Genomic DNA, 27,028 nt, shown 5'->3' with positions numbered 1-27,028 from the left:
CCTTGAAACTATGGACAGAGTTTTCAGAGGAGCAAGTTTAAGCTTATGTAAAGAAAGATTTTCTCACAATGTACTATTCCAAAATGGAATGGGTTGCTTTAGGATGATTTGATTCTCCCTCACTGGAGATCTTGAAGCAGAGACTGGAAGACCATTTATTCGGAATGTGGTAGAGGGGATTCTTGATCATGGACACCTTAGACTCTGAGATCCTTTCCATCTCTGACATTTGTGACTTGACTCCTCCCTCTCTCCCATGCTCCACATCTAATCTGCGGCCAAGTCTCATCCATTCTACCATCGTAACACCTCCTGGATTCTCTACCTTCTCTCCTCTGATACGGCTACCACCCCAGTAGAGGCCTCATCCCCACATCACCTTACCGCAAGTCTCTCCCCGCTCCAGTCCATCTTCTATTCAGTTGTCAAGTTGATCTTCCTAAAGCTCAGGTCTGACCGTGTCATTCAGCCATCCTCCCTTCAGTAAACTTTAGTAGCTCCCTATTATTTCTAGGATCAAATAGAAAATCCTCTGTTTGGCATTGGAAGCTCTTTGAGTCCTGCTCCCCTCCTGTCTTTCCAGTCTTCTTATACCTTATACCACTACCACCACCACTACCACCACAACCCAGCTGTGATCCAGTGGCACTGGCCTTCATACTCTCCCTCATCTCTCAACTCCAGGTGTTTTCACTGGCTGTTGTGCATACGTGGAATTCTCTCTTCCCTCCTCTCTACCTCCTGGCTTCCTTGGCTTCCATCAAGTTGCAGCTAAAATTCCACCTTCTATAAGAAGCCTTTTCCCAATTCCTCCTTAATGTTAGTGCCTTCCCACTGTTAATTGTCTCCAGTTTATCTTGTATATATCTTGTTTGTACATAGTTGTTTTCATGTTTTCTCTCCTTTAGACCATGAGCTTCTTGAGAGCAGGGTTGTTTTTTACCTTTCTTTTTAGCCCCAGTACTTAGCATAGTGCCTGGCACACAGTAAGTGATTAATAAATGCTTGTTGACTGACTGACTTGATATTACTTTTACTATAATAGCGGGCATATGTATAGCACTTAACGTTTTGCAAAGTGCTTTACAAATATTATCTCATTTGATCCTCACAATAACCCTGTATTGTTGTTATTATTTCCATTTTATGACTGAGGAAACTGAGGCAGGTAGAAATTAAGTGACTCACACAGTCAGTAAATGTCTAAGGCTGGATTTGAATTCAGATCTTCTTTTCCAAGTCCAGCTTTCTAGTCATTGAGTAACCTTGCTGCCTGTTGAATGACTGATTCTGTGATAGAAGTCATAATTGAGTAGAATATGGTGACTGATTCCATTGCAATGGAAATATACAGTGTGAATTTGAGTAATATGACCACTTCAGAGTATTTCTTATTCCCATTAATCCAGACCTAGCTGTAGTAAGTGGCAGAGCTGAAATTTGAACCCATGTCTTCTAAGACTAAATCATGTCCTCCTCCTACAATACCATGTTACCTCTCAGTCTGTAAAATTTTATATTTAGTTCTTATTCAAATCTCTTTCAGTAGCACCTGGTGCAAGGACTCTTTATAAAGTCAATAGATGGAACTGAAAACTTGGTGAATATTATTTACAGATTGCTGCTATAAGTCCTGCTGATATCTGTTATGAAGAAACTTTGTCAACTTTAAGATACGCTGAAAGGTAATTTTGTGAATACTTATTAACTTTAGTGGTTCCAGATTTTTAAATCAGATAGGTTCATGCAATATCACAGCTCCTGAATGAACTTTTTTTTTTCTTTTTAAGGGGAAAAGGTAGGATTATTAGGCTAAAAGGGAGAAGTGGAGCTGAGAAAAAAGAAGCTAAGATAGAGAGAAATCTAGGACCATTCATTCTTTCATCATACTCTGAAAACCTCCATTTGGGAGAAGAAACATATTCTAAATTCTATGGGAGTGTTTGGTTACACCAGTACTAAAAATATTTGATGAGGAACAATTCATTCAGGAGTTGACTATCTTTTGCTGATAGCATATCTGTATTCTTCCTCTGGAATACTAGGGAATAGTAGTGCTGGGAAGGAGAGGAATTGTTATTGAATCTTACAGGAGTGAGAGTGAGAGACATAAACCATTCTGTGAAGGAGCTGGAGAGAGCTGTCTGCCATCTTGGCTATATATGTGATAAATTGTTAAAACAAGAACTTGTTAATAATCTACTGTGGAAATGCTGGCCTCCTAGCATCTTTGGTGTAACCCAATTATCCTCCAGAAGTCATGAAATATTCATTTCTAGCCCTTTCTGTGACTTGTAAACCACATCTTAGAATATACTCTGTGACAGTCTCTAGAATTGTTATTTCTACAAAACAACTTGACACATCCTTGAAAGTTTCACTCTTTGATTCAGCTGAGCAGGCCTAGGTAGCAGCTCACTCATTTACCATTAGAACCCCCTGGCTCATTGATTGGTAAAGAGTGGAATTTATTTTAAATTCAGAGTTTAGAAGTTGAAATTATAGAATACTGGGCCATGTGAAAGAGAAAATAGGTCTAGTTGGATTTTGAAAAGACAATGGGTCAATTTCTAGCTACTGCTTTGCAATCATTATTAAATGCTTTTATAAAAGGATATGGGGTATCTGAATGTGTGTGGTGTTTTGTTGTTTTTTTGTTGTTGTTGTTGTTGTTGTTTGTTTTGTTTTGTTTTGTTGTTGGCCTTGGCTTGAGAAAGAACTAAAAAGATCAAGAATAAAGCTGTGATAAATACAAGCCCCACCGAGAAGTTGATAAAAGAACTGAAGGCAGAAAACAACAGACTGTTGTCTAGGCTTGCTGGACTGGGAAATTCAGGGAAAAGAGTAGCAGATAAAACAAGTAGGTATTATCAACTAAAACCACAGGTCTCTGTCACATAGACTAAGGGAAATAGAGGTGTTAAGTATTGAGAGGATGGTGTCAGAGGTAGGAAACCTGCCTAGCAAGCCCTGTTTGGGATCATTTAAGCAGAGTCATCACCAAAGTTGGATCTGAGAGCTTTGCCCAAGGGAGCAGACATAATGTCCGGTGGAAGGGGCAGCTAGGTGGTGCAGTGGATAGAGCACCGGCCCTGAAATCAGGAGGACCTGAGTTCAAATCCGGCCTCAGAGCAAACACTTGACACTTACTAGCTGTGTGACCCTGGGCAAGTCACTTAACCCCAATTGCCTAAAACAAAAACAAAACATAATGTCCGGTGGAAAAAAAAGAAAAGCAGTGACCCCAAAGTAGACATAGGAACCAATAGCAAGGATTGGAATTGAGCCAACAAACCTTTACTAGACTACCTGCTACATGTGGAGTACCGGGTGTGTGCTGGGCCTGACTCTAGGAAGAGTAACAAGTGAATGGCTGATTTATGGTAGAGAGATGATTCTCTCTCCTCTGCCTGCACCCAATAATTTCATTTGAGATGGCAGAGGATTGTTTTCAGGATGTGCCCCAACTTACTGAACTAATGATACCAGAATATGTTTCAATGACAGCCTTACATCACTATAAGACACAGCCCTGTCCTCATCTGGTAGTAATGTCCGGTGGAGATCTTCACAGATCACACTGGTGAACATATTAACCCTAGGACCTAATCCTTTTCATTTCTATATTCCTGAATTATCCTTCTTAATAGACATCAGCCCACCCTGCTTTTCTTCTTCAGAAATGGCAACATTTTGGACCAGCAGGCAACCTGCTTGTGTTTATTTTGCTTAGCGTACCTCAGGGTGAGTTCAAATCATGAATCATGAAGGAAAACTCACCTGGCAAAGCGTTCTCTCTCAAAGGACAAGTCACTCTGTTCCAACTTTCTTTAAAGAAAACAACTGGAAATCACTTCATAAACAGCGCTAAATAATAAAATAATAATAATAAAATCAATATACACTGGACTCTTTTGGCCATTCTCCATTACACAAAAGGCTCACCAAATGGGTTGGATGTTGAACAGAGAAATGTTGCATTAAAAGTTCTCTTTTTATAGTACTGGTCAGCCCCAATCTGAGTGGGTAAATATGCTACATAAGCAAATATATTGGAGGTATTAAAAAAAAGACAGTTAAATGCTATCATTCATTTACAAGTGAATTGTAATATCTTTCTGGAATAGAATTCTTATATGCATTATATTCTTATATACATATGTGTGTGTGTGTGTGTGTGTGTGTGTGTGTGTACACACAATACATAGGTGTACAATGCTCAATATGCCTTGAAGATTGGGTCAAGGTATTGAGGGGTTATTTTATCCATAGTCATTGATGCTGTACATCTGATCTTTAAAACATCACCTTCCTTCCAGAGGAACTGGAGTATTTACTGGCAAAAAACCAACTGCGCCTTCAGACTATACAGATTACATGGGAACACCAGTTGGAAGAGGCTCGAAAGGAATGGGAAGAACAATATAATGCAATCACGCAGGTGAACTTTCTTCTGATTCCTCAGGGCTTAGAAATTAATTGGACTTACCTCCCACTAGCTTTCATGAAGCTAAAGAGTTTTGTGATATGTTGAGATTTTCTTACTCCCAGACTGGAGCAATCATGGTACAGTTGCTTGCTTTTTTGGTGGCTAATTAAAATTCTTATGGAGTGGGAACAAGCATGATGTGTGCTTAAGAAATCCATGTTTATTGATGGATGGAGGAAGTAAAGCCTAAAGTCTTTGCTCAGTATATACTGAGAAAACACAGGGTAGTGGAAAGAATGGGGCAGCTAGGTGGTGCAGTGGCTGGAGTGCCAGGCCTGGAGTCAGGAGGCACTGAGTTCAAATCTAGCCTCAGACACTTACTAGCTGTGTGACCCTAGGCAAATAATTTAACTTTGTTTGCCTCAGTTTCCTCATCTGTAAAATGAGCTGGAGAAGGAAATGGCAAACCACACCAGTATCTCTGCCAAGAAAACCCCAAATGGGGTCATGAAGAGTCAGACATGACTGTAAATGACTGAACAAGATATAGAAAGGACACTGAAGTTGGGAATCTGAGGTCCTTAGACTGGATTTGCCACAGAGTTATCAGGTAACCTTTTGGTTGTAGGAGGGGGGAAGCCTAGCACAGTTGTTAAGAGTACTGGATTTGGATCCAGAGGACCTGAGTTCAAACACTGCTTCTGCTATTGTGAGACTCTGGGCAGGTGACTTAACTGCTCTAGACTTGCCACCATCTCCACATGGAAATGTGGAGTCAAATTTTCACATGGCTTGGATTAGATAATTTCTAATCTCCCTTTCCTCTCAACATCTATGATCCCAAGTTAGTTCTCCTTTCCTGGACCCAGTTTCCATCTCTGCCAAGGTAGTAGGTTTGACTAATCTCTAAACTATGTGACCCTGGGCAAGTCACTTAATCCTGATTGCCTCTCACAAAAAAAAAAAAAAAGCAATAGAGACCTTAAAAAAACCTCTAATTTCTATAACCTGTTCATCTTGAAAGACAAACCATCAAGGCTGTAGGAAATGCCAAATTGGAGATAAAGGGAAGCAGAAAGGAAGATAGGTGCTTCTGAGGTGACACAAAGCAACCTAACCTTGTATTTAGCCTGTTGGTCATCTAATACCCTTGAAACGAATGAGGGACAAAGAGCTAGCCTATTTCCCAACCCCTGTTTGGTCCGAGGCATCAGCAAAATCCAGTCTAAGGGGACAACTGGAGAAGAGGGAGGAAAATTCTGAGTAAATAAGGAGCCAGAGTAAGCCCGTGGTAAACTTGACTTCAACTCTCCTTCCCAAAATGTTTTCATGTTCTACCCCCTGGGCATGTCTGAAAGCAGCAATAAAGGAAGCAGTAGAGAGGGAAAGGTGAAGATTAGCTAAAAAAGGGCATCATCATTGGAACAGTCTGCTAGAAGAAAGAGGAGATGGGAACAGATTTGATCAAAAGTGCAAGGAGTGGGGCAGCTAGGTGGCGCAGTGGATAGAGCACCGGCCCTGAAGTCAGGAGGACCTGAGTTCAAATGCGGCCTCCGACACTCAACACTCACTAGCTGTGTGACACTGGGCGAGTCACTTAACCCAATTGCCTAAAAAAAAAAAAAAGTGCAAGGAGAAGGATCAGAGACAGAATCTGGAGGAAAGAAGGAGAGAATCAGGGACAATGTCAAGACATACTAAGGTATAAAATAAGGGATAAGACAGAGCTCTTGGCAAAAGGATTCTATTTTCAAGGTGATGCAGAGATTGAAGAGTGTGCTGTCAGAGGCTGGAGGAGAAGAGGGATGCGGGGTGATATGAGATGAGGCTAGAAAGGTAGGTTGGAAGGAGATTATGGAGAACCTTGAATCCCAGACTGGAGAGTTTGTATTTTATCGTAGAGGCAATAAAAGCTCCCTATCTTGTCATAAAAAGATTATGTGAAGAAGTCCAGATTATCACTTATCACTGTCCAATTTAATGGATTTCCATATGCCAGCCTACAACCAAACAGTGTCCACTCCTGATTGTCTGGAGCAGATAATGTCTTGGAATAACCCTAACTGGGTGGTTCCAGTGATAAAAGCTTCACATTGGTGGAGTCTGAATTTTTATCACAGTCGAAGGAAAAACTATAATTACTGAGCATAATGCTAAGTTTCCTTATCCAAAGGGACCACGATTTTTTTTTAAACTTTTTTCCCCTTTCTCTGTCTTCTGGATTTGGTTAAGATGTAGTGTTGTCCTATGTTCTCTAAGGTCAATAAGTAGTATCACTTTCAGGGGAAGTATATGGAAAAGGAAGCCTGATTCTGATATGTTCTTGATGGCACTACTAACCCTGGCTTCCTTTCTAGGAACGGCAAATGACAAAGGCTTTCCCTTATCTCTTCAATGTCAATGAGGACCCACAACTCACAGGAGTTCTTAAGCACTTCATTCAAGCTGGTATTCAACTTACTTTATATTTTTCTTATGGTACTCAATGTTCTTCACTCCTGCAGCTATTAATAATAACTATATTATTTCACCTAATTGTTAGCTAAATTTCACTTCATTTCTCTATATTACCTTACCCAAATCCTTGTTGTTGGCATCTGCAGGACTTGGGGTCATTTGTCCTCTTTTCTTTCTTTTTTGAAGTTTTATTGGTGTGCCTTGTTTTAATATTACGTTCATTTATAGCTTACCCCCACCATGAGTAGTCTCTTATAAAACAATTAAGTAAAACTAGTAATACAGTGGCCTCATCTTGAAATGCATGCAACATTCCACTTCTGTAGCGTTCCCCTTCCTTTCTATTTTTTTTAATTAACAGAATTGTTTCTCCTTCCCCCCATCCTATTGAAAAAAAATTTTCTTGTAACAAATATGTATAGTCAAGCAAAATAAATTTCCCCAACCTCAATGGCTGTAACCAAACATACACACATACATACACACGTGTGTATATATACAAGTATATGTATGTATATATACATATAAGCATATGTATGTATGTATATATGTATACATATATGTCTCACTCTACGCCTTATATCCATCACTGCTCTGTCACGGATAGCATTTTTCATCATTAGTGCTCTGGAATCATGAATGTATTAATCACAGTTGTCACACCTCTCAAAGTTGCTAGTTTTACAGTGTTGTGGTACAAATTATTCTCCTGGTTCTGTTCATTTCATTCTTCATCTGTGAGTTTAATAGTTGACTTACGGTCTTCCTCTCCACCACAACCCTCCCCATCATGTTTAGTACATGAGGTGTAGAGATGGAATATCAATTTTGAGCAGGATACGTTGTGACTGAAACATAGAGTATGTGAAAGAGAACAATGAGAAATAATGGAAAAGTGAGCTGGAACCAACTTGTGGAAGGTCTGAAGTACCAGGATTATGCCTATATTCATTTTACACCATTGCCAAAATAATCTTTCCATGACACAGGTCTCACCCACTTAAAAACCTTAGGTGTTTTCTTATTGCCTGTAGGATAAAATACAAACTTATGGAATTATGGTGATTCTGGGTAGGGCTAGAGTTCAGGAGATTGGAATTAGATATATAGATTTGGGAGTTATCTGACAAAAGATGCTAAGAAGAAGTTTAGAAAGAGAATGGAAGAAGGCCCAGGATAGGAGTTTGACTAACACCCATGCTTAGGGACAAGGAAAATGGTGATGAATCAGCAAAGGAAAGTGAAAGGGAGTTGTTGTACAGGTAAGAGGAGAACCAAGAGGAGAAATGGAGCCAAGGGAAGAGGATATCCAGGAGGAATGGGTGGTCAACAGTGTGAAGAGCTAAAAAAAAGGATCATGAAGGAAAAAACAAATCACTGAATTTGAGAGCTCCATTGAATTTATGAGATGTTTGGTAATCTTGAAGAGAACAACTGGTGAAGTGGTATGTTCTGAAGCTTGATTATTAGTGGGTGATGGAGAAGTATAGGAAGTAAGTGGGCAGCTCTTTCTAGGGACTTAGCAATGGTATGAAGGAGGAAAAGGATAATAGCTTGGGTCTGTAGCTGAATTAAGTCAAAGATTTTTAAGAATAGAAGAGACTTAGACATGTTTGTAGGCAATAGGGAAGAAACCAGTAGAAAAGGAGAGATTGGAGGGAATGATTAAGAGGACAGGCTTTCAGAAAAGATGGGAGGAAAATAAGAACAAGGACAGAAGTAGAAATTTTGACCTTGGCCTTCACAAGTAGAAAGACCATTTCTTTCTCAGTATAGAGCAAAGTAGGGAGAATGAGTCATTATTTAAAAGAGTTTTGAGGTATGATGTCAGGAAGATGAAAAAGCTGAGGACAGATAGCCTTGATTTCCTCGGTGAAGTAGTTGTATGAGATTGACTATTTTCTTGGAGAGAGGGGAGAATAAGTGTGGCCTTGGGGTATGAGGAGATCCCATCATTTTCGAGCATCATTTTCCAGAAGAATACTTACCCTCTCTTCCATCATTCCTTATCTCCTCACTATTTCTCTGCTGCCTTCTATACATGTGCCAATATCTCACCCCTCCTAAAAAGTACTCACTTAATCTAATCATTATCACTAAATGTCATCCTATATTTCTCCTACCCTTCTCAGGTAAATTTGAGAAAGCTACCTATACTAGATGCCTCCACTTCATCTTTTCTCACTTGCTTCTAAACTCTTGGCATCTGGCTTAAGACCTCATCATTCAGCTGAAACTGTTCACCACAAAACAGCCAATGATCTCTGTTCTTTTTTTTTTTTTTTTTTTTTTTTTGGTGAGGCAATTGGGGTTAAGTGACTTGCCCAGAGTCACACAGCTAGTGAGTGTTATGTGTCTGAAGTTGGATTTGAACTCAGGTCCTCCTGACTTCAAAGCCAATGATCTATCCACTGAGCCATCTAGCTGCCCCATCTCTGTTCTTAAATTATTTTTCAGTTGACAAAAAACTATTTACTCATCCTTCCACCTCCCCACCTAGTTAAAAAAAATCAATAGTCCAGGAAGATAAATTCCCACATTGGCCATGTCCAAAAAACTTATGTTTCAATCTGCACCCTAATACAATTACCTCTTTGTCAGTTTAAAAAAGGAAAAGACAAAGAAATGTTGATTATGTCCAATTTATCTTGTATATATCTTTATATAGTATATACTTGTTTGAATGGTGTCACCCCTTTTTGACTGTGAGCTCCTTGGGAGCCAGAATTGTCTTTTTTGTATCTCAGCACTTAGAACAGGGCCTGAAACATAGTAGGTGCTAAATAAATGTTGGATGACTGACTAAAGTCAATCAGTTGGAAAAGCTGAGTATATAATATACAGAAGCAAACAAGTATAATAGTTTTTGATAAACCCAATGATTCTAGCAGGTAGGATATGAACTTACTATTCAACAATAAATGCTAGAAAAACCAGAAAGCAATCTGGCAGAAACTAGGTATAGACCAACAGTTCACACCATATCACATCATACTCTGAGATAAGCTCCAAATGACTGTGATTAAGAAAAATAAAAATCATCAGTAAAACTTTTTAAAAGATAAAAAATAGCCAGGCACAAGGGCATATGCTAGGGAGTCCCAGATGCTGCTGGATCACTTGAGTTCAAGAGTCATAAGGCATAGTACACCTAAACCTGATCAGGTATCCACACTGGCACCAATATGATGAGCCCCCTGGAGCAGAGAAACACCAGGTTACCCAAGGAGGGCCCCAGATTAAAGCTTCCATATTGATGGGTATCAGGACCTGGCTTTAAGTGGCTGCTATATTCCTCACCTGAGTGAGATAGGTAGACCTAGTCTAAAAACAATAACAACAACAACAACAAACCCTAAAAAAAAAAATCTAAAAACCAAAAAAGTAGGTAGAAAAAAAAAAGCCTTGCCATAAGCCATTTGGGTTTTCTTTTTACTTTTGAAAAATGTTATTGATAAACTTTGTTTCTACAATGTGCATAATCACTTTTGATTCCCTCACAATTTACACCTTGAAAACAGCACCATAAAAAGTCATGGAGATATACAACCTTATGCCTTAGCAGTTCCGTTGTTGTCAAAATAAAGGATTGCTGCTGCTGCTGCTGCTGCTGTTGTTTTGTCCTTCCTTCTGGAAGAGAACCATGACATCAGCGAAGTGATGCCTGGACATGCAAGTGAAATGGATTTAAGTGAGAGAGGACTGTGCAAAGTGACCAGCCTCACTTTCTCCTTCAAGCCATCTGGGTCCAGTGGCCAGATATGGATCAGGATGACTAGAGATAGGTGTTGTTTTATGATAACAAAACAAGCTTCTCATTCTTTTTAAATACCATTATTTACTTCAGTATTGTTGCCATCTCAAAAGTATCTTTTTTCACACAGTTGTGCTAATATATTCTTTTGGTTCTGCTTTGTTCCCTATCATTTTTAAAATGGGATGTTTTCATATTTTCAGGTTCATCTGATGTTGGTCAAGCAGCTTCAAATAAAATTATCCTTCAAGGATTGGGGTAAGTTTCTATGAATCTACACCTTTATTCAGTATCAGAGTTATTAATTCCTCAGCCTAAATGGGGGCTCTGAGAAGTTATCTTGTCTATCTCTCTGCCCCCAAGCAAGGTCCCACCCAACTCTTTCTGGACAATTGCAAAGAAGGAGATTGTATGCCCTTTCCTAATGACCCCTTCCAATTCTTACCAACCCAAACTACCAGGAAGTTGTTCCTTTTCTCTAACAGAAATTCACCCTGAGGGGGCATAGCAGAGTGAAAGCAATGACTTGCTTGAGCTCTCCCCCCAAGCCCCTCCAAATACCTGTAGAAAACAGCTCTAAACAAATTCTAAAGCAGCAGAACCCACAAAAAGACAAAGTGAAACAAATTAGCAGTCCAAAACAACCTGGATGATTGATCAAAAAGGTATATCTCGCAGGGCTGGGAGAGAAGCACAGTTCAGCGTGGGCGCGCAGGCCACAGCGATCCTGAAGCAGGCCTCAGAGGACTGCATCACAGGTAGCTGTGATGGTTACTAGACTTCTCAATCCACAAATGCCAGAGACAACTTAGAAGGTCAGTGGGAAAAGTCTGTTTCTACGGTGGAAGGAGAGGAGTGCAGGGTCTCAGCCCCATTCCTTGGGGCGGCGGCTGCTTCCTTAGCTTCTGGCCCAGAGACTGAGGGGGAATCTAGTGGCTGATCAGAGGGGGATTGCAGGGATCTCTGTGCCAGTGCTGAGGCAGGAATCTCTTGCTTTGCCCAGGCTTGGATCTGGGTCACAGTTCTGAGGGGTGGTCCTGGGACGAGGAGGAGCAGCGCTGGTGTGGTGGAGCTTGTACTGGTGGTGGAGAGGAAATCCTCCTCACAGTTCCAAGACAGAAAACAGGGCTTGTGGTCACTCATAGACCAGAGCACAGGCCAGGAAAGAAGTAAACACATCACCCTTGATCATAAAACCTTGGAAGAACTGAAAATTTACAGGTCCCTAGAAGTATCTCTGAAAACAGCTGCACAAAACCCCCAAAGCTTGGGACAGTACATTCTCCACACTGGAAACAGACCCCCACCTTAAAGAGTTTATAACTCAAGTAATTGGCTGGGATCATGAGCAAGCAGCGCAAAAAAAGTCAGACTATATTATCTTACTTTGGTGACAAAGAAGATCAAAACATACAACCAGAAGAAGACAATAAAGCCAAAGCTCCTACATCCAAACCCTCCAAGAAAAATATGAATCAGTCCCAGGCCTTGGAAGAGCTCAAAAGGGATTTTGAGAAGCAAGTAAGAGAAGTAGAGGAAAAACTGAAAGTGATGCTAAAGGAGACTCAAAAAAATACTGAAGAAAATAACACCTTAAAAAATAACCTAACCCAAATGGCAAAAGAGGTTCAAAAAGCCAATGAGGAGAGGAATGCCCTAAAAAGCAAAATTGGCCAAATGGAAAAGGAAATCCAAAAGCTTACTGAAGAAAATACTTCCTTAAAAAGTAGAATAGAGCAATTGGAAGCTAGTGACTTTGTGAGAAATCAAGACACTGTAAAACAAATCCAAAAGAATGAAAAATTAGAAAACAACATGAAATATCTCATTGGAAAAACAACTGACTTGGAAAATAGATCCAGGAGAGATATTTTAAAAATTATTAGACTACCTGAAAATCAAAAAAAGACCCTAGACATCATTCTTCAAGAAATTATCAAGGAAAACTACCCTGATATTTTAGAACCAGAGGGCAAAACAGAAATTGAAAGAATCCACCAATCACCTCCTGAAAGAGATCCCCAAAGGAAAACTCTGAGGAATATTGTAGCCAAATTCCAGAGTTCCCAAGTCAAAGAGAAAATATTACAAGCAACCAGAAAGAAACAATTCAAGTACTGTGGAAACACAATCAGGATAACACAAGATTTAGCAGCTTCTACATTAAGGGACCACAGGGCATAATATTCCAGAGGGCAAAGGAGATAGGATTACAACCAAGAATCACCTACCCAGCAAAACTGAGTATAATCCTTCAGGGGAAAAAAATGGTCATTCAGTGAAACAGAGGACTTTCAAGCATTCTTGATGAAAAGACCAGAGCTGAATAGAAAATTTGACTTTCAAATACAAGACTCAAGTGGAACATGAAGAGGTAAACAGGAAAGAGAAATCAAAAGAGACTTATTAACGTTGAACTATTTACGTTCCTGCATGAAAAGACAATATTTGTAACTCATGAGTCCTTTGTCAGTATTAGGGTAGTTGGAGGGAAAAAATTATATATATGTATATAGATAGATAGATAGATACATACATACATACATAGAGGGCACAAGGTGAGTTGAAGATGAAGGGGTCATATCTGGAGAACAAAATTAAGGGGTGAGAGGATTATACTGGGAGAAAGAGAAAAGGAGAGGTAGAATGGGGTAATTTATCTCACAAAAAAAAAACAAAAGAAAAAGCTCTTACAGTGGAGGGGAAAGAGGGGAAGGTGAGAGGGAATGAGTGAATCTTATTCTCATAGGATTTGGCTTAAGGAGGGAATAACATACACACTCAATTGGGTATGGAAATATGTCTTACCCTACAGGAAAATAGTGGGAGAAGGGGACAAGAGAACAGGGGAATGTTAGAGAGGAGGGCAGATTGGGAAAGGGGGTAATCAGAAGCAAACACTTCTGAGGAGGGATAGGGTCAAAAGAAAGAATAGAATAAATGGGGGAGGCGGGATAGGATAAAGGGAAATAGAGTTAGTTTTTCACAGCATGTCTACTATGGAAGTGTTTTGCATAACTGCACATATATAACCTATATTTAGTTGCTTGCCTTTTCAATGAGGGTGGGTGCAGAGGGAGGAAGGGAGAAAATTTGGAACCCAAAGTTTTAAAAACACATGTTTAAAAAAATGTTTTCACAGGCAACTGGGAAATAAGAAATACGGGAAATGTGGTACAGAAATCTATCCTGCCCTTCAGAAAAATAGAAGGGGAAGGGGATAAGAGAAGGGGGGGAAAGATAGAAGGGAGGGCAGACTAGGGGAAGGGGTATTCAGAATGCATGCCATCTTGGGGTGGGGGGAGGGGCGAAATAGGGTGAAAATTTGGAACTCAAAATCTTGTGGAAGTAAATGTTGAGAACTAAAAATAAATAAATTTAAAAATTTAAAATTAAAAAAAGAGAAAAAAATAAATGTACATTAAAAAAAAAGAAATCCACCCTGATGGAATTTATCTGTCTTCTATGAAGATGGAAAAAGCTAGTCACCATCCCCTGTATTGCAGAATTTCATATACACATACATGCACACACACAAACACACACATATTCTCCATAAAAGTCCTCAGAGATTTCATTGTGGAAGTAACTTAGATTCTCAATGGTTATGCCAGTACAGTTGGTATTCACCATTCCTATCCAGCTAAAAAGACTTTGAAATACTGACTCTGAGAAAGACTAAATTTTATATACAATAGAAATATCAAAGCAAGGAGAGGCAATGTAGCCCAGTAGAGAACTAACTTTGAAGCCAGTAAGACCTAGGTTTATGGCCCTGGGCAATCATTGAACCTCTCAGTTGTCTGAGAGGCTAAATAGCAAAGAAGGGGCAAACCTACATCAGTAGAAATAATTTCCTCATATGGGAGTTCCCTGGACCACTGAAATCACGGGTCTGCTTCCCGTTTCTCTCCCCTTTTTTTGGGGGGGGGTGAGGCAATTGAGGTTAAGTGACTTGCCCAGGGTCACACAGCTAGTGTCAAGTGTCTGAGGTCAGATTTGAACTCAGGTCCTCCTGACTTCAGGACTGGTGCTCTATCCACTGCTACACCTAGCTGCCCCCCTCCCTTTTCTTAAGACTGAAAAACCTCTACTCCCATAACTAGTATCTGTTTATATCAGATCCTTCCACTTTATAATATGCACCATTCTTCTATGTGTGCAAGTGTTAATCTTTACCCTCAGGGATCACAGAATAAAATACATTGTAGGCAAGTAGGTGACACAATGGATGGAGAGTTGGCCCTGAAGTCAGAAAGATCTGAGTTCAAATTTGGTCTCAGACACTTTCTAGCTGTGTGATCCTGGGCAAGTAACTTACCTCTCAATCTGCCTCAGTTTCCTCATCAGTAAAATAAGGTTAATAATAGTACCTACCTCCCACAGTTGTGAGGATAAAATGAAGTGATCTTTGTAAAGTGCTTTTGCAAACCTTAAATGCTAGCTGTTGTTATTGTTCCATCCTCATTTGACCTTCCTCCTAACATGTAGGCTTTTTTTTTTTGCTCCGAGGAATGGAAAAGAAAGACACTCTTTCTTATGTTTTTAATGATAACTTATTAGTGACCCATAAATCTTCTTCTGTCCTTGCAGAATTTCTGATAAACATGCCACATTCACCAACGTGGATGGAGAAGTGACCGTGAGGCCTCAGAACAAGTGCAGAGTTCTTGTCAACGGTGTGCCAACAGTTACAAAGACAAAGCTACAGCATTTGGTAACCTAGCTATCTGCGGATAAGTAAATAAATGAACAAACGGGCAGGTAGATAGATGAATAAAGAAATGAATGGAGAGATAATAGACAGATGAATAAATAAATGAGGAAATTAGACAAATAAACCTAAATATATAAGGTTCCAGGTTAACATGTCTTCTGTCCCCAAAAGAGAGGTGCTGTGTAAGAGCAGGAGCAGCTTCAAGGTCTGCTAAGCACTTTACAAATGATATCTCATTTTATCTACCCTGGGAGGTAGAACTCCATTTTACAGATGAGAAAACTGAGGCTGAGGGAAGTTAAGTAACTTGCCAGGGTCACCCAGCTAATAAGTGTCTGAGGCTGGGTTTGAACTCAAGCTCCAAGTTCAGTACTCTATCCATTATGCCACCTAGTTTCCTGGCATACATGACTACATCTCTCTGGTATTTCTACTTTAGATATGTTATCTTTTAGGTATACTTTTAGTCTTATTATTTAGGTATATTGTTTTTAGGTAGATCATATTATATTTGCTTCTTAGACCCTTTAAGGTGGATGGTGATGTAAGCTGTGTTTCAAAGATGAAGAACTGAAGGCCAGGGAGATGAAGTGACCCAGTTATATGTGACACCAGCTTCATTTTATCTCCTACAGAATCTAGAAATTGTTATTGTCTCTTTAAGAGAACTTGGATCTTGACCAGTTACAGTTTAACTGTCCTTCTTGGAGGAATTTGTGGGAGACCAGAAGTTTTAACTATTGTTTTAGAGTAGTTCTTAACTTTTTTTGTGTTGTGGACCCCTTTGGCAGTCTGGTGACACACATGGACCCCTTCAGAATAATGTGTTTAGATACATAAAATAAAATGCATAGGATTTCAAAGGAATCCAATTATACTGAAAAACAATTTCAATAAATGTTTCAGAGCATGAAAAAAATATTCATTGACCCTCATGAAATCTATCCACTGGTCATTTAGGGGTCCACAGATCCTTTGTTCTAGAGAGACTAGAAACCCTTGTTCTAGAGAGACCAGAAACCCTTGTTCTAGAGAGACCATTAGAGATGATGCCTGATAAGAGAGGATTAAGTTTCACCCTTATATTATGAATAAATAAGAAAAGCATGCTTGAGAAACTTGGGGTGCTATCTAGAGACACTGAATGATGAGACTGTGTCTCAGAAATAAGAAGTCAAAATGTTATAGTTTGAGGTAACTCCAACTGTGACCTTTCTCACAGACAAAATGTAAAGAATTATGTTTTGTGTTGTTATTGCTTACATTATTAATGAATTGTATAGCTAGCAACTTTGATATTTGTTTAAGCCTAATTAATAGATTAAATTTTTGATATGTAGTGAAAAATAAAAATGAGAAACTCCTTCTGAGAAAAGAAGTTTCTCCAGTTTGTTAAATATTTAATAACCCAGACTGGGGGCTCCAAGCTAATTGTTTAAATAAAATACATGTTATCATTTTAGTCCCTACTTAGGAAATATCCAAATACACCCTTCTATAACCATAGAACTTGAGAATGATGAGAATGAAAATAGTAGCAAGTCAACGAGCTGGTTGAGGAGTGATGACCATCTCTTGTAGGGTTCATATACAACTAGTAAGTGACAGAGTTGGGACTCAAACTTAAATTTTCTTGACCCTGAGTCAAGTCTTGAGGCTTTCTATCATTCTGACTTACAGGGGTTTCATTTTGTAAAAGTATTTTAACGTATTGATTGATCTTGGAGTGTTTAGCAAAGGAAGACCTTAACCACATAAGAATTAATTTTATTCTTTTGAGATGTACATCATGAATTTTATAGGGAATTGTTTAAGTGGGGTGTGAGGATTGCTTGCAATCTAAGGGGAGGGAGGGGATAGAGGAAGAGATAGAATTTAGAACTCAAAACTTAAAAAAACCCAAATGTTAAGAATTGTTTTAACATGTAATTGGGGAAAATAAATTTTTTTTTTTGCTTTTGGGTGAGGCCATTGGGGTTAAGTGACTTGCCCAGGGTCACATAGCTAGTAAGTGTCAAATGTCTGAGTTAAAATATTATTTTTTAAAAAGTGGGGTGTGAGGTGCCAGTAGTAGGGTCATTCTTATTTGTAGACCTGATGTAAATGAGGAGGTCTTAGTCTTTCCCTCATCTCTACTCTTCAGGTGATCTTGGATAAGGTCAGGTCCCAGCTAAGCTTCATTTTCCTTAGCTGTAATGTAAGAATTGGCACATAGTAGGCACTTTATTTACTTAGTGACTTACTGCTTATTGACTGACTCATTCCTCTATTGGTTATTCAGTCAATAAGTGTTTATTGAGCACCAACTATGTGCCTAAGCACTGGGGAGACAAAAAGAGGCAAAAGACAGTCTCTGCCCTTAAGGAGCTCATGGTCTAATAGAGGAGACAGCAAGCAAAGAAATATGTATTAAACATATATAGGAAACATAAATAGGAAATAATTAACAAAGGGAAGACATTAGAATTGAGAAAGATTGGGAAAGGCTTCCTGTAGAAGATGGGATTTTAGTTGGGACTTGAAGGAAGCCAGGGAAACCAGGACATGAAGATGAGGAGGGAGAGCATTTTAAGGATGGAGCAGTGAGAGAAAATTCCCAGAGCCACAAAATGGAGTGTGTTGTTCATGGAACAGCAAGGAAGCCAGCATCACTGGATCAAAGAGTACATGGCAGGCAGGAGGGTGTAAGAAGACTGAAAAGGTAGGAGGGCATTCAGTTATGAAGGGCTTTGAATACCAAGCAGAGGGTTTTGTATTCAATTCTGGAGGCAAGAGGAAGCTGCTGGAGTTTACTGAATAGTGGGTAATGTGGTCAGTCCTTTGCGTTAGGAAAATTACCTTGGTGGCAGAACAGAGGATGGATTGGAGTGGGGGAAGATTTGAGGCAGGCAGACCCACCAAAAAGGCTACTGCAGTAGTCCAGGTGTTAGGTGATAAGGGCTGTACCAGGATGGGGTCAGTGTAAGAGGAGAAAAGGGGGCAAAGAAAAGAGATACTGCAAAGGTGAAATCAACAGGCCCTGGCAACAACTTGGACATGGGGGTGGGGGGGGAGATAGAAAGGAATCCAGGATGACTCCTGTGTTGTGAACCTGAGGGACTGTGAGGATGGTCTTGCCCTCTACAGTAATAGGGAAGGTAAGAGGGAAGGGTGGTTTAGGGCAAAAGGCAATGAGTTTGGTTTTTGGACACATTGAGTTTCAGATGTTTACTAGACATTCAGTTCAAGATGTCTGAAACACAGTTGGAGATGTGAGAATGGAGGCCAGCAGAGTAGTGTAGGCAGGTGTGAGTATTATCAGCATAGAGATGGTCATTAAATCCGTGGAAGATGAAGACATCACCACGTGAAGCAAGAGAAGGGGGTCCAGAAGAGAATCCTGGGGGACATCTCTGATTAGAAGGCATGATCTGGAGGAGGATCCAGCAAAGGAGACAGCAGGAGCAGTCAGACAGGTAGGAGGAGAACCAGAGGGTGGTGTCGCAAAAACCCAGAGAGAAGAGAGTACGAAGGAGGAGAGGGTGATCAACAGTGTCAAAGGCTACAGAGAGATCAAGGAGAATGAGGACTGAGAAAAGGCCATTAGAGATCTGGTGACTAAGAAATCCTTAGTAACTTTGGAGAGAGCAGTTTCAGTGGAATGATAAGGTCGAAAACTAGATTGTAATGGGTTAAGAGAAATAAAAAGAGACACAACGATGTAATAGAAAGAGCCTTGAAAGAGGACTTGAGTTCTAGCTCTGCATTTCCTATCACCTGCTTCTCCATGTATCACTTCATCTCTCTGGGAGTTGGATTAGATGCTCTTGAAATTCCTTCCAACTCAAAAGTTTGGTGGTGCGTCAGATCCAAGATGGGACTTCTTTGAAGGTAGTGTGGGGGCAGGGGGAGATTCTAAAAAGTGCTTTGTAAAACTTGGAAGTGCTGTGCAAATGCAAGTTATTATTTTTACAAGCACAGATTCTTCTGGGATTAAGTGGCACATTCTTATAAAGGGGTGACCTGACCTACTTATTATCTTTAGTCATATTATTATCGTCCTCTTAGTTTGTGAGAAGTTTGTTCTTATTCTCCTATATAACGCTGACATTCAAGTATATCTGACACAGGACTTCCTGATCTTCATGGTTCTAGTGCTGGCTCTCTATCCATTATACCACCCTGCCTCTCTTCCACACTTACTGTGTGACCCTGGATAAATCACTTAATGTTTCAGTGCTCTAGTCAATTCTCTAAGACTATAAATTACAGGGAAGGTGCCAGCTTACATCAGTGGAGGGTGTTTCCCCATCTGGGAGTTTCCTATATCAATAAAATCAGGACTTCCATCCCTACTCCTATGCTGTGGACTCATACCCTGCTCCCAGCCTGTGGCAGATGACAATTCCTTCTCAAAACAGTGATATTTAGTATCAGAAGGAATGTTGGGATCCTTAAATCCACTGTCTTTTCCTTAGGACCGAGTAATTTTGGGATCCAACAGTGCCTACCTCTACGTTGGATTTCCTTCTGAACGTAGCAATGACGACTTGGCCAGGTTTGATTATGACTTTTTTCAGTCCGAACTTGCAGCAGCAGAGGGAGTAAGTGTGGATAAGCTTGGTAAGCATAGCCTGTGTGTCTTATTTCTGATGTTTCCTGTGTGCTGACCTGTGTTACAAATATCTGTATCTCATCTCCAACAATTGTCCCCTCCATTGTGTGTCTCTTCTAGAATGGAGGAAGATTTGCACACCATACATAGGCTCTTTAGATTTTGTGGTGTTTATGAGCTTAGATGGGGGAAAAATTACACCTTTACTTTCACTTACTTTTAGTTTCTTTGTAATCCTATGTATTATATTTTATGCATTAAAAAATACGATTCTCGGGGCAGCTATGTGGCAAAGTGGATAGAGCACTGGCCCTAAAGTCAGGAGGACCTGAGTTCAAATCTGGCCTCAGATCAAACACGTGACAGTTACTAGCTGTGTGACTCTGGGCAAGTCACTTAACCCCAACTGCCTAAAAAAAAAACCAAAAACAAACAAAAAAAAAGATGATTCTCTCTGAGAAATGCTCCATAGCCCTGATGTAGTCCAAACTCTCTTTTTATAGATGAGGAAACTGAGGCCCTGAAAAATTAAGTGAGGTGTCTAAGGACACCAGGATTTGAACATGTATTTTCACTTCAAATCCAGAACTTTTTATATTACGTTGTAGGCTGCCTCTCCTTCATAAAAGAAGATAAACATTAAGTTTGCCTGGTAAAATGGTGCTACCCATGGTCATGAATAATAGAGATAACATGCTTATCAGATAAAGAATATTCATAAGTCATTCAAAATAATTTCTCCCTCCTACCTTCAAATGCTTTTCTTTGGCAAAATAATCTGATTTATCTTTGCTTCTCTCTGGGCCTTCTCCTGGGGTAATGAATAACAGAGTGGACACATGCTTTATATTCCACATCAACTATGCTACTTGTCAATCCATGAACTCAGCATTCCATCTTCCACAGGTCATGCCTTTCCTGCCATGACCTCCCTTCTGACCTCTAGGACTCAGCTCAGGTATCATCTCCACTACAGGAAGCCTTTGATGATCCCCCTTTGCCATGCTCTCTCTGTCTTAGACTTGTCTTATATTTACTTCTCTGTTTACATATAATGCCCCTCATCAGAATGTAAACTTTTGAGGGCAGGGATGTTTTTTTGGCCTTATATATTGAGGAGCTGCTATTTTCATTAAAACCGAGGAAGTATATGGTATCTTGATCAGAAAAAACAGTAGACTCCTTGAACACAGGACCAGTACTTTAGGCATCTTTGTCTCTCAGAGAGTATTTAGCAGAGAGTCTTTTACTTGGCAGGTACTCTTGGTATACATGAATGAATGAATGAATGAAAAAGTCTTTTGAACTCTGATACTTGCTAAATGAAAGTTCATTGATTTCTGGGAGCCAAGATGGTGGAGTAAGCAGTAAATCACTGTAACACTCCCATATTCACCTCCAAACAACCATAACATGGTGCCCCAAAACAAATCCTGGAACAGCAGAACCAAGAAAAAGTCAGATGAAACAATCTTTGAGTCCAAGAAACTTGGAAGATTGGAAGGAAAAGTGTGTCTCACTCAAGTAAAAGAGGAACTCAGTCTAAGACAGGACATGTCCCAGCAAGCCAGCAGCAAGCTGGTGGAGTAGGAAAATGCCAACACCAGGATCCCCCACCTGCCTCAGCATAGCCAGTGGAACTGGAAGACTAGCTCTTGAGAACTGCCATGCTCCAGTGGCCAGACCTTCATGTGCTTCAGTGTAGCCCCAGGCAAACAGGTAGATGCCAACCGTATAGGTGCCAAATACCTCTCTTCATCTCTTTCCTACTCCTTTCCTTGTGGGCAGATGGGCTGATCCATGCAGCCCTGAAGTCTGATAAGATCCTCGATCTGACTGTGGCCTATGACTGGTTTCTCTTTGGACACATGTTGGTAGTTTCGACTCAGCGAAGGAGAGATTTTCTTCTTCTGATTCAGTTTTTTGAAGCACATCATCTCTGAGGAGTTCTCTGCTCTGAAGTCACAGAGAAGGAAGAGCCTTCCAGCCAGGGACACGAGCTTTCCCTTTGTATCCTGAAAAGGAGGGATTGGGTATAGTACAATCCGCCTAAGTACGACTTCTCCCTCATCACTGAGAGTTCCCTAGGAGCAACTGGGAGCTTCCCCTATGAACAGGAGCACAGACACAGGCAGCTTGGAGGAAAAGTCATACATCTTCTCCCCAGACTGTACCCTAGAACTTGGCAGCCCACACTGTGGGCTGTCTCTGAAAAAACTGCAAACTTCTGACTGTGACCACTACCCTCCATCTCCTTTTTTGGTCTTCCTTAGCCCTGTCTGTAAAGCCATCCTGCCCCCCACCCCCACCCCAACACACACCTCCAGTTTTCTCCAGTCTCTGCATGGCTGATCCCTTTACCATTGGAAAATACAGTGCTCTGAGAAGCCCTGTTGAGGCAGCATTTCTAGGAGGAGTCCCTTGCCTAAGCAAACAGGCAGCTACCATCACTGGGCCCCTGCCATGTGCTTCAGCATAGCCCTGGGCAAACAGGCAGCCTCCAGAGGCCAGACCACCCAGTGCTTCAGTGTGTCCCTAGGGAAATGCAGAAACACCCCATCAGCCTCAACACATGCCAGACATGAGCACTAGAACCCCAGCTCAGCACCAGGTAAGCTGCCAGACCCCTACAGCCTCCAGCAGTGCCAGCTACCCCACCCCCTCAGTACAGCACCAGATACAAGGGTCCCCATGGGCTTCAGAGCAACAGTGCAGCACCAGGGAAACAGCCAGGGCCTGCAGCCTCTGGCACAAGAAGCCTGAGACGGTGCCAATTCTACCCCAAGAGCAGAGCTCAAATTTAAAAGAAAGGGAAAAGGCCCAAAAACATGAGCAAGAAACAACAAAAAATAATATGACCACAGAAAGTTATTATGGTGACAGCTAAGATCAAGACACAAACTCACAAGAGGGCAACAATGTCAAAACACCTATGGGCAAAACTCCAAAGAAAAATGGAAGTGGTCTCAAGCCCAGAAAGAACTCATGGAAGTGCTCAAAAAGGAACTTAGAGGTAGAAGGAAAGTTGGGAAAAGAAATGAGAGTGATTCATAATTTTATAATTCTCTAATGAAAAAAGAGTCAACAGCTTGGAAAAAGAAAACAAATGTTTAAATGGAAAAGGAGATACAAAAATCCATTGAAGAAAAAAACTCCTTTAAAAGTACAATTGGCCAAGTAGAAAAAAAGTACAAAAGCTAATTGAGGGAAACTACTTCTTAAAAGTTAGATTTGGGCACATGAAAGCTAATGACTCTATGAGACATCAATAATCAAATAAATTCAAAAGAATGAAAAAAAAATAGAAGAATGTAAAATACTTCATGGAAAAAATAATTGACGTGGAAAACAGATCCAGGAGAAACAATGTCAGAATCATCAGACTACCTGGAAGCCATAACCAAAAGGAGGGCCTAAACAGCATCTTTCAAGAAATTATCAAGGAAAACTGCCCTGGTATCCTGGAACCCAAGGGCAAAACAGGCATTGGAAGACTTCACTGATCACTTCAGGAAATAGATCTCCAAATAAAAACTCCAAGGAACATCATAGCCAAATTGCAGAACTATCAGGTCAAGGAAAAAGTACTGCAAGTGACCAAAAGAAACAATTCAAATATCAGGGAGCCACAATCAGGATTAATAGGACTTAACAGCTGCAACATTAAAAGATTGGAGGTCAGGAAGCATGATATTCTGGAAGGCAAAGGAGCTAGGACTATGACCCAAAATCATCTACCCAGCGAAATTAAACATAATACATCAAGGGGGAAAACAGTCATTCAATGAAATAGAAAGATTTCAAGCTTTCATTAGGGGAAGACCAGAACTGAACAAAAAATTTGATCTCCAATATCAAGACCCAAGAGGAGCCTAAAAAAGGTAAAAAGGTAAAATAAAACATAAGGGATTCAATGGAGCTGAACTGTTTACATCCCTACATGGGAAGATGACACTTGTAATTCTCAAAAATTATACCACTAATAGTACAGCTAGAAGGAATATACATAGACAGAGGATACAGGTATAAGGGGAATTTGAGGGAATGACATTAAAAAAATAGTTAAGGGATTAGAAAGAAGAGTACACTGGGTGCAGAAGGAAGGGAGAGGTAGAACAGGGTAAATTAGTGAAAAGGAGTAAAAAACCTATTATGATAGAAGTAAAGATGGGAGGGTGGGCGATGGGCATTGCTTGAACCTTATTCTAATCAGTACTGGCGCAAAGAGGGAATAATATACACAATTAGTTGAATACATAAGTCTATCTTACCCGACAGGAAATTAGTTGGGGACATTAGGTAGGGGGTGGGGCAGGACTGACAGAAAGGAGAGTAGATGGGTGAGGCAGTAGACAGAATCAAAACACTGTCAAGGAGGGAAAAGGTAGAAGGAGGGAGAGGACAAACAGGAGGAAAAATACGATGGAGGTAAAATCAGTTAGTAATTATAGCTGTGAATGTGAATGGGATGAACTCTCCCATAAAACGTAAGTGGATCAAAAACCAGAATCCTACAATATATTGATAACAATATATTGATAACTACTTGAAGCAGACAGACACACACAGAGTAAAGGTAAGGGGCCAGAGCAGAATCTATTATGCTTCAGCTGAAGTAAAAAAATCAAGGACAGCAATCCTGATCTCAGACAAAGAAAAAGCAAAAATAGACTTAATTAAAAGAGCTAAGCAAGGAAACTACATGTTGCTAAATGGTACCACAGACAATGAATAACAATACTAAACATATATGCACCAAGTGGTATAGCATCCAAATTATTTTTAATATTTAGTTTTAGTTTTCAATATTCATTTTTATAAGATTTTGAGTTTTAAATTTTCTCCCCCTCCCCACTCTCCAAGACAGCATGCAATCTGATATAGGTCACACATGTACAATCATATTAAACATATTTTCACTTTAGTCATGCTGTAAAGAAGAATTAAAACCAAAAGGAAAAACCACGAGAAAGAAAAAAAAAGGGGGGGAAATAATATACTTTGATCTGCATTCAGACTCCATAGTTCTTTCTCTGGATGTCGATAGCATTTTCCATCATGAGTCTTTTGGAATTGTTTTCGATCATTAGCATCCAAATTCTTAAAGGAGAAGTTAAGTGAGTTACAGGTTCATGACCAAACAAGAGATAGAGAGCATTATGAAATATAAAAGATAATTTTGATTATGTTAAATTAAAAAGCTTTTGCACAAACAAAATCAATGCAACCAAGATTAGAAGGAAAGCAGAAAGCTGTGAAACAGTATTTACAGCAAGTGTCTCTGACAAAGGCCTCATTTCTCAAATATATAAAGAACTGGGTCAAATTTATAAGAATACAAGCCATTCCCCATTTGATAAATGGTCAAAGGATATGAACAAGTAGTTTTCAGATGAAGAAATCAAAGCTATCTATAATAGAAGGAAGTGCTCTAAATCACTTTTGATTAAAGAAATGCAAATTAAAACAATTCTGAGGTACCACCTCACACCTATCAGATTGGCTAATATGACAAAAAAGGAAAATGACAAATGTTGGAAAGGATATGGGAAAACTGGGATACTAATGCACTGTTGGTGGAATTGTGAAGTGATCCAACCATTCTGGAGAGCAATTTGAAACTACACCCAAAGGGCAAAAAAAACTGCATACCTTTGATCCAGAAATATCACCACTAGGTCTGTATCCCAAAGAGATCATAAAAAAAGGAAAAGGACCCACATGTACAAAAATATTTATAGTAACTCCTTTTGTGATGGCAAAAAATTGGAAATTGAGGGGATGCCTGTCAATTGGGGAATGGCTGAACAAGTTGTAGTATATGAATGTAATGGAATACTATTGTGTTATCAGAAATGATCAACAGGCAGATTTCAGAAAAACCTGGAATGACTTGTACGAACTAATGCAAAGTGGAATGAGTAGAACCAGGAAAACATTGTACACAGTATCAGCAACATTGTGTGATAATCAGCTATGAATGACTCAGCCCCTCTTGTCAACACACTGATCCAAGACTAATTCAAAGGACTCATGAAGGAAAATGCTATATCCACATCCAGATAAAGAACTGATGGACTCTGAATACATATCAAAGCATACTTTTTTCACTTACTTTATTCTTTTTAGTGTTTTTTTTTATTTTTATCTGTTTCTTCTTTCACAATTGTGACAAATAGGGACATATGTTTTACATGACAGCACATGTGTAACCTGTATCAAATTGCCTCCTATTTTCAGAAGATGGGAGGGGAGGGAAGGAGGAAGAAAAATCTGAAACTCAGAATTTTGTAATAATGAATGCCAAGTTGTCTTGACATGTAATAGCTGAAAAACTATTAAAAATTTTAAAAAATAAGTGAAAGTTCATTTAATTTTCTTCTAATTTCTGTTTCTTAAAAGGTGCTATAAATAATAAAGATGGGAAAGTTGATCCCAGTGTTCTGGCTGTATTCCAGGATTATATCAAATTGATACCTTTGGTTGCAGAAGCAAATCAAATGAGTGAAGAGCTGATGAAGGTAATTAGCAATGCTGGTATAGCCCAGCCAGTGTCCCTTCACTTCCCCTCAAATATCCTGTACTCTTAATTTCATTAGTCCTTTTCTGGATGTGCCTTTTGTTTACACACCCTCCCTTAGATGTAGGCAGTTAGGTGCCACAGAGGGTAAAGCAGCACTGGGTTTTTAATCAGAAGACCTGAGTTCAAATCCTGCCTCAAATATTTACTATCTGGGTGACCCTGGACCAGTCACTTAACCTTGATCAGCCTCAGTCTCCTCACGTATAAAATTAGGGAGTTTGAGTTTAATTGCTTCTAAGATCCCTTTCTGTCTCTAAATCTGTAATTCTGTGAAATCCATAGAGATTCCTCTCTCCAAAAAGAAGACAACTCAAAACCACATGGGCTGGAGTGAACTGAGCATGGAGCCATATTTTAAATTTAAACAGACACCTCAGAGATTCAAGACAGTGTCATGACTGCTGCCCTCACAGAAGCATAGAATCGAATTCAGGTGGTCTGAGCAGCAGCAGGGCTAAGAGACTCTAGGGAGGTGGGGAGAGGGCCACCAGGCT

The 27,028-nt window shown here is 39.9% G+C and overlaps 1 protein-coding gene across 1 annotated transcript in view; it reads left to right on the top strand.

Annotated features, from left to right (window-relative positions):
- Positions 1-27,028, top strand: part of LOC114049470 (kinesin-like protein KIF28P) — a 59,108-nt gene that overhangs the window by 24,364 nt on the left and 7,716 nt on the right. The window contains 8 exon segments of the mRNA XM_027870710.1: positions 1,618-1,685; positions 2,718-2,860; positions 4,320-4,441; positions 6,787-6,877; positions 10,844-10,898; positions 15,234-15,357; positions 19,815-19,959; positions 26,354-26,472. Of these exon segments, the coding sequence (XP_027726511.1) occupies positions 1,618-1,685; positions 2,718-2,860; positions 4,320-4,441; positions 6,787-6,877; positions 10,844-10,898; positions 15,234-15,357; positions 19,815-19,959; positions 26,354-26,472 (867 nt within the window).

The sequence above is a fragment of the Vombatus ursinus genome, unplaced genomic scaffold (genome assembly GCF_900497805.2).
Source record: "Vombatus ursinus unplaced genomic scaffold, bare-nosed wombat genome assembly UNPS02014798.1, whole genome shotgun sequence".
NCBI classification, from domain to species: Eukaryota; Metazoa; Chordata; class Mammalia; order Diprotodontia; family Vombatidae; genus Vombatus; species Vombatus ursinus.
This window is presented reverse-complemented; position numbering and strand designations above follow the sequence as displayed.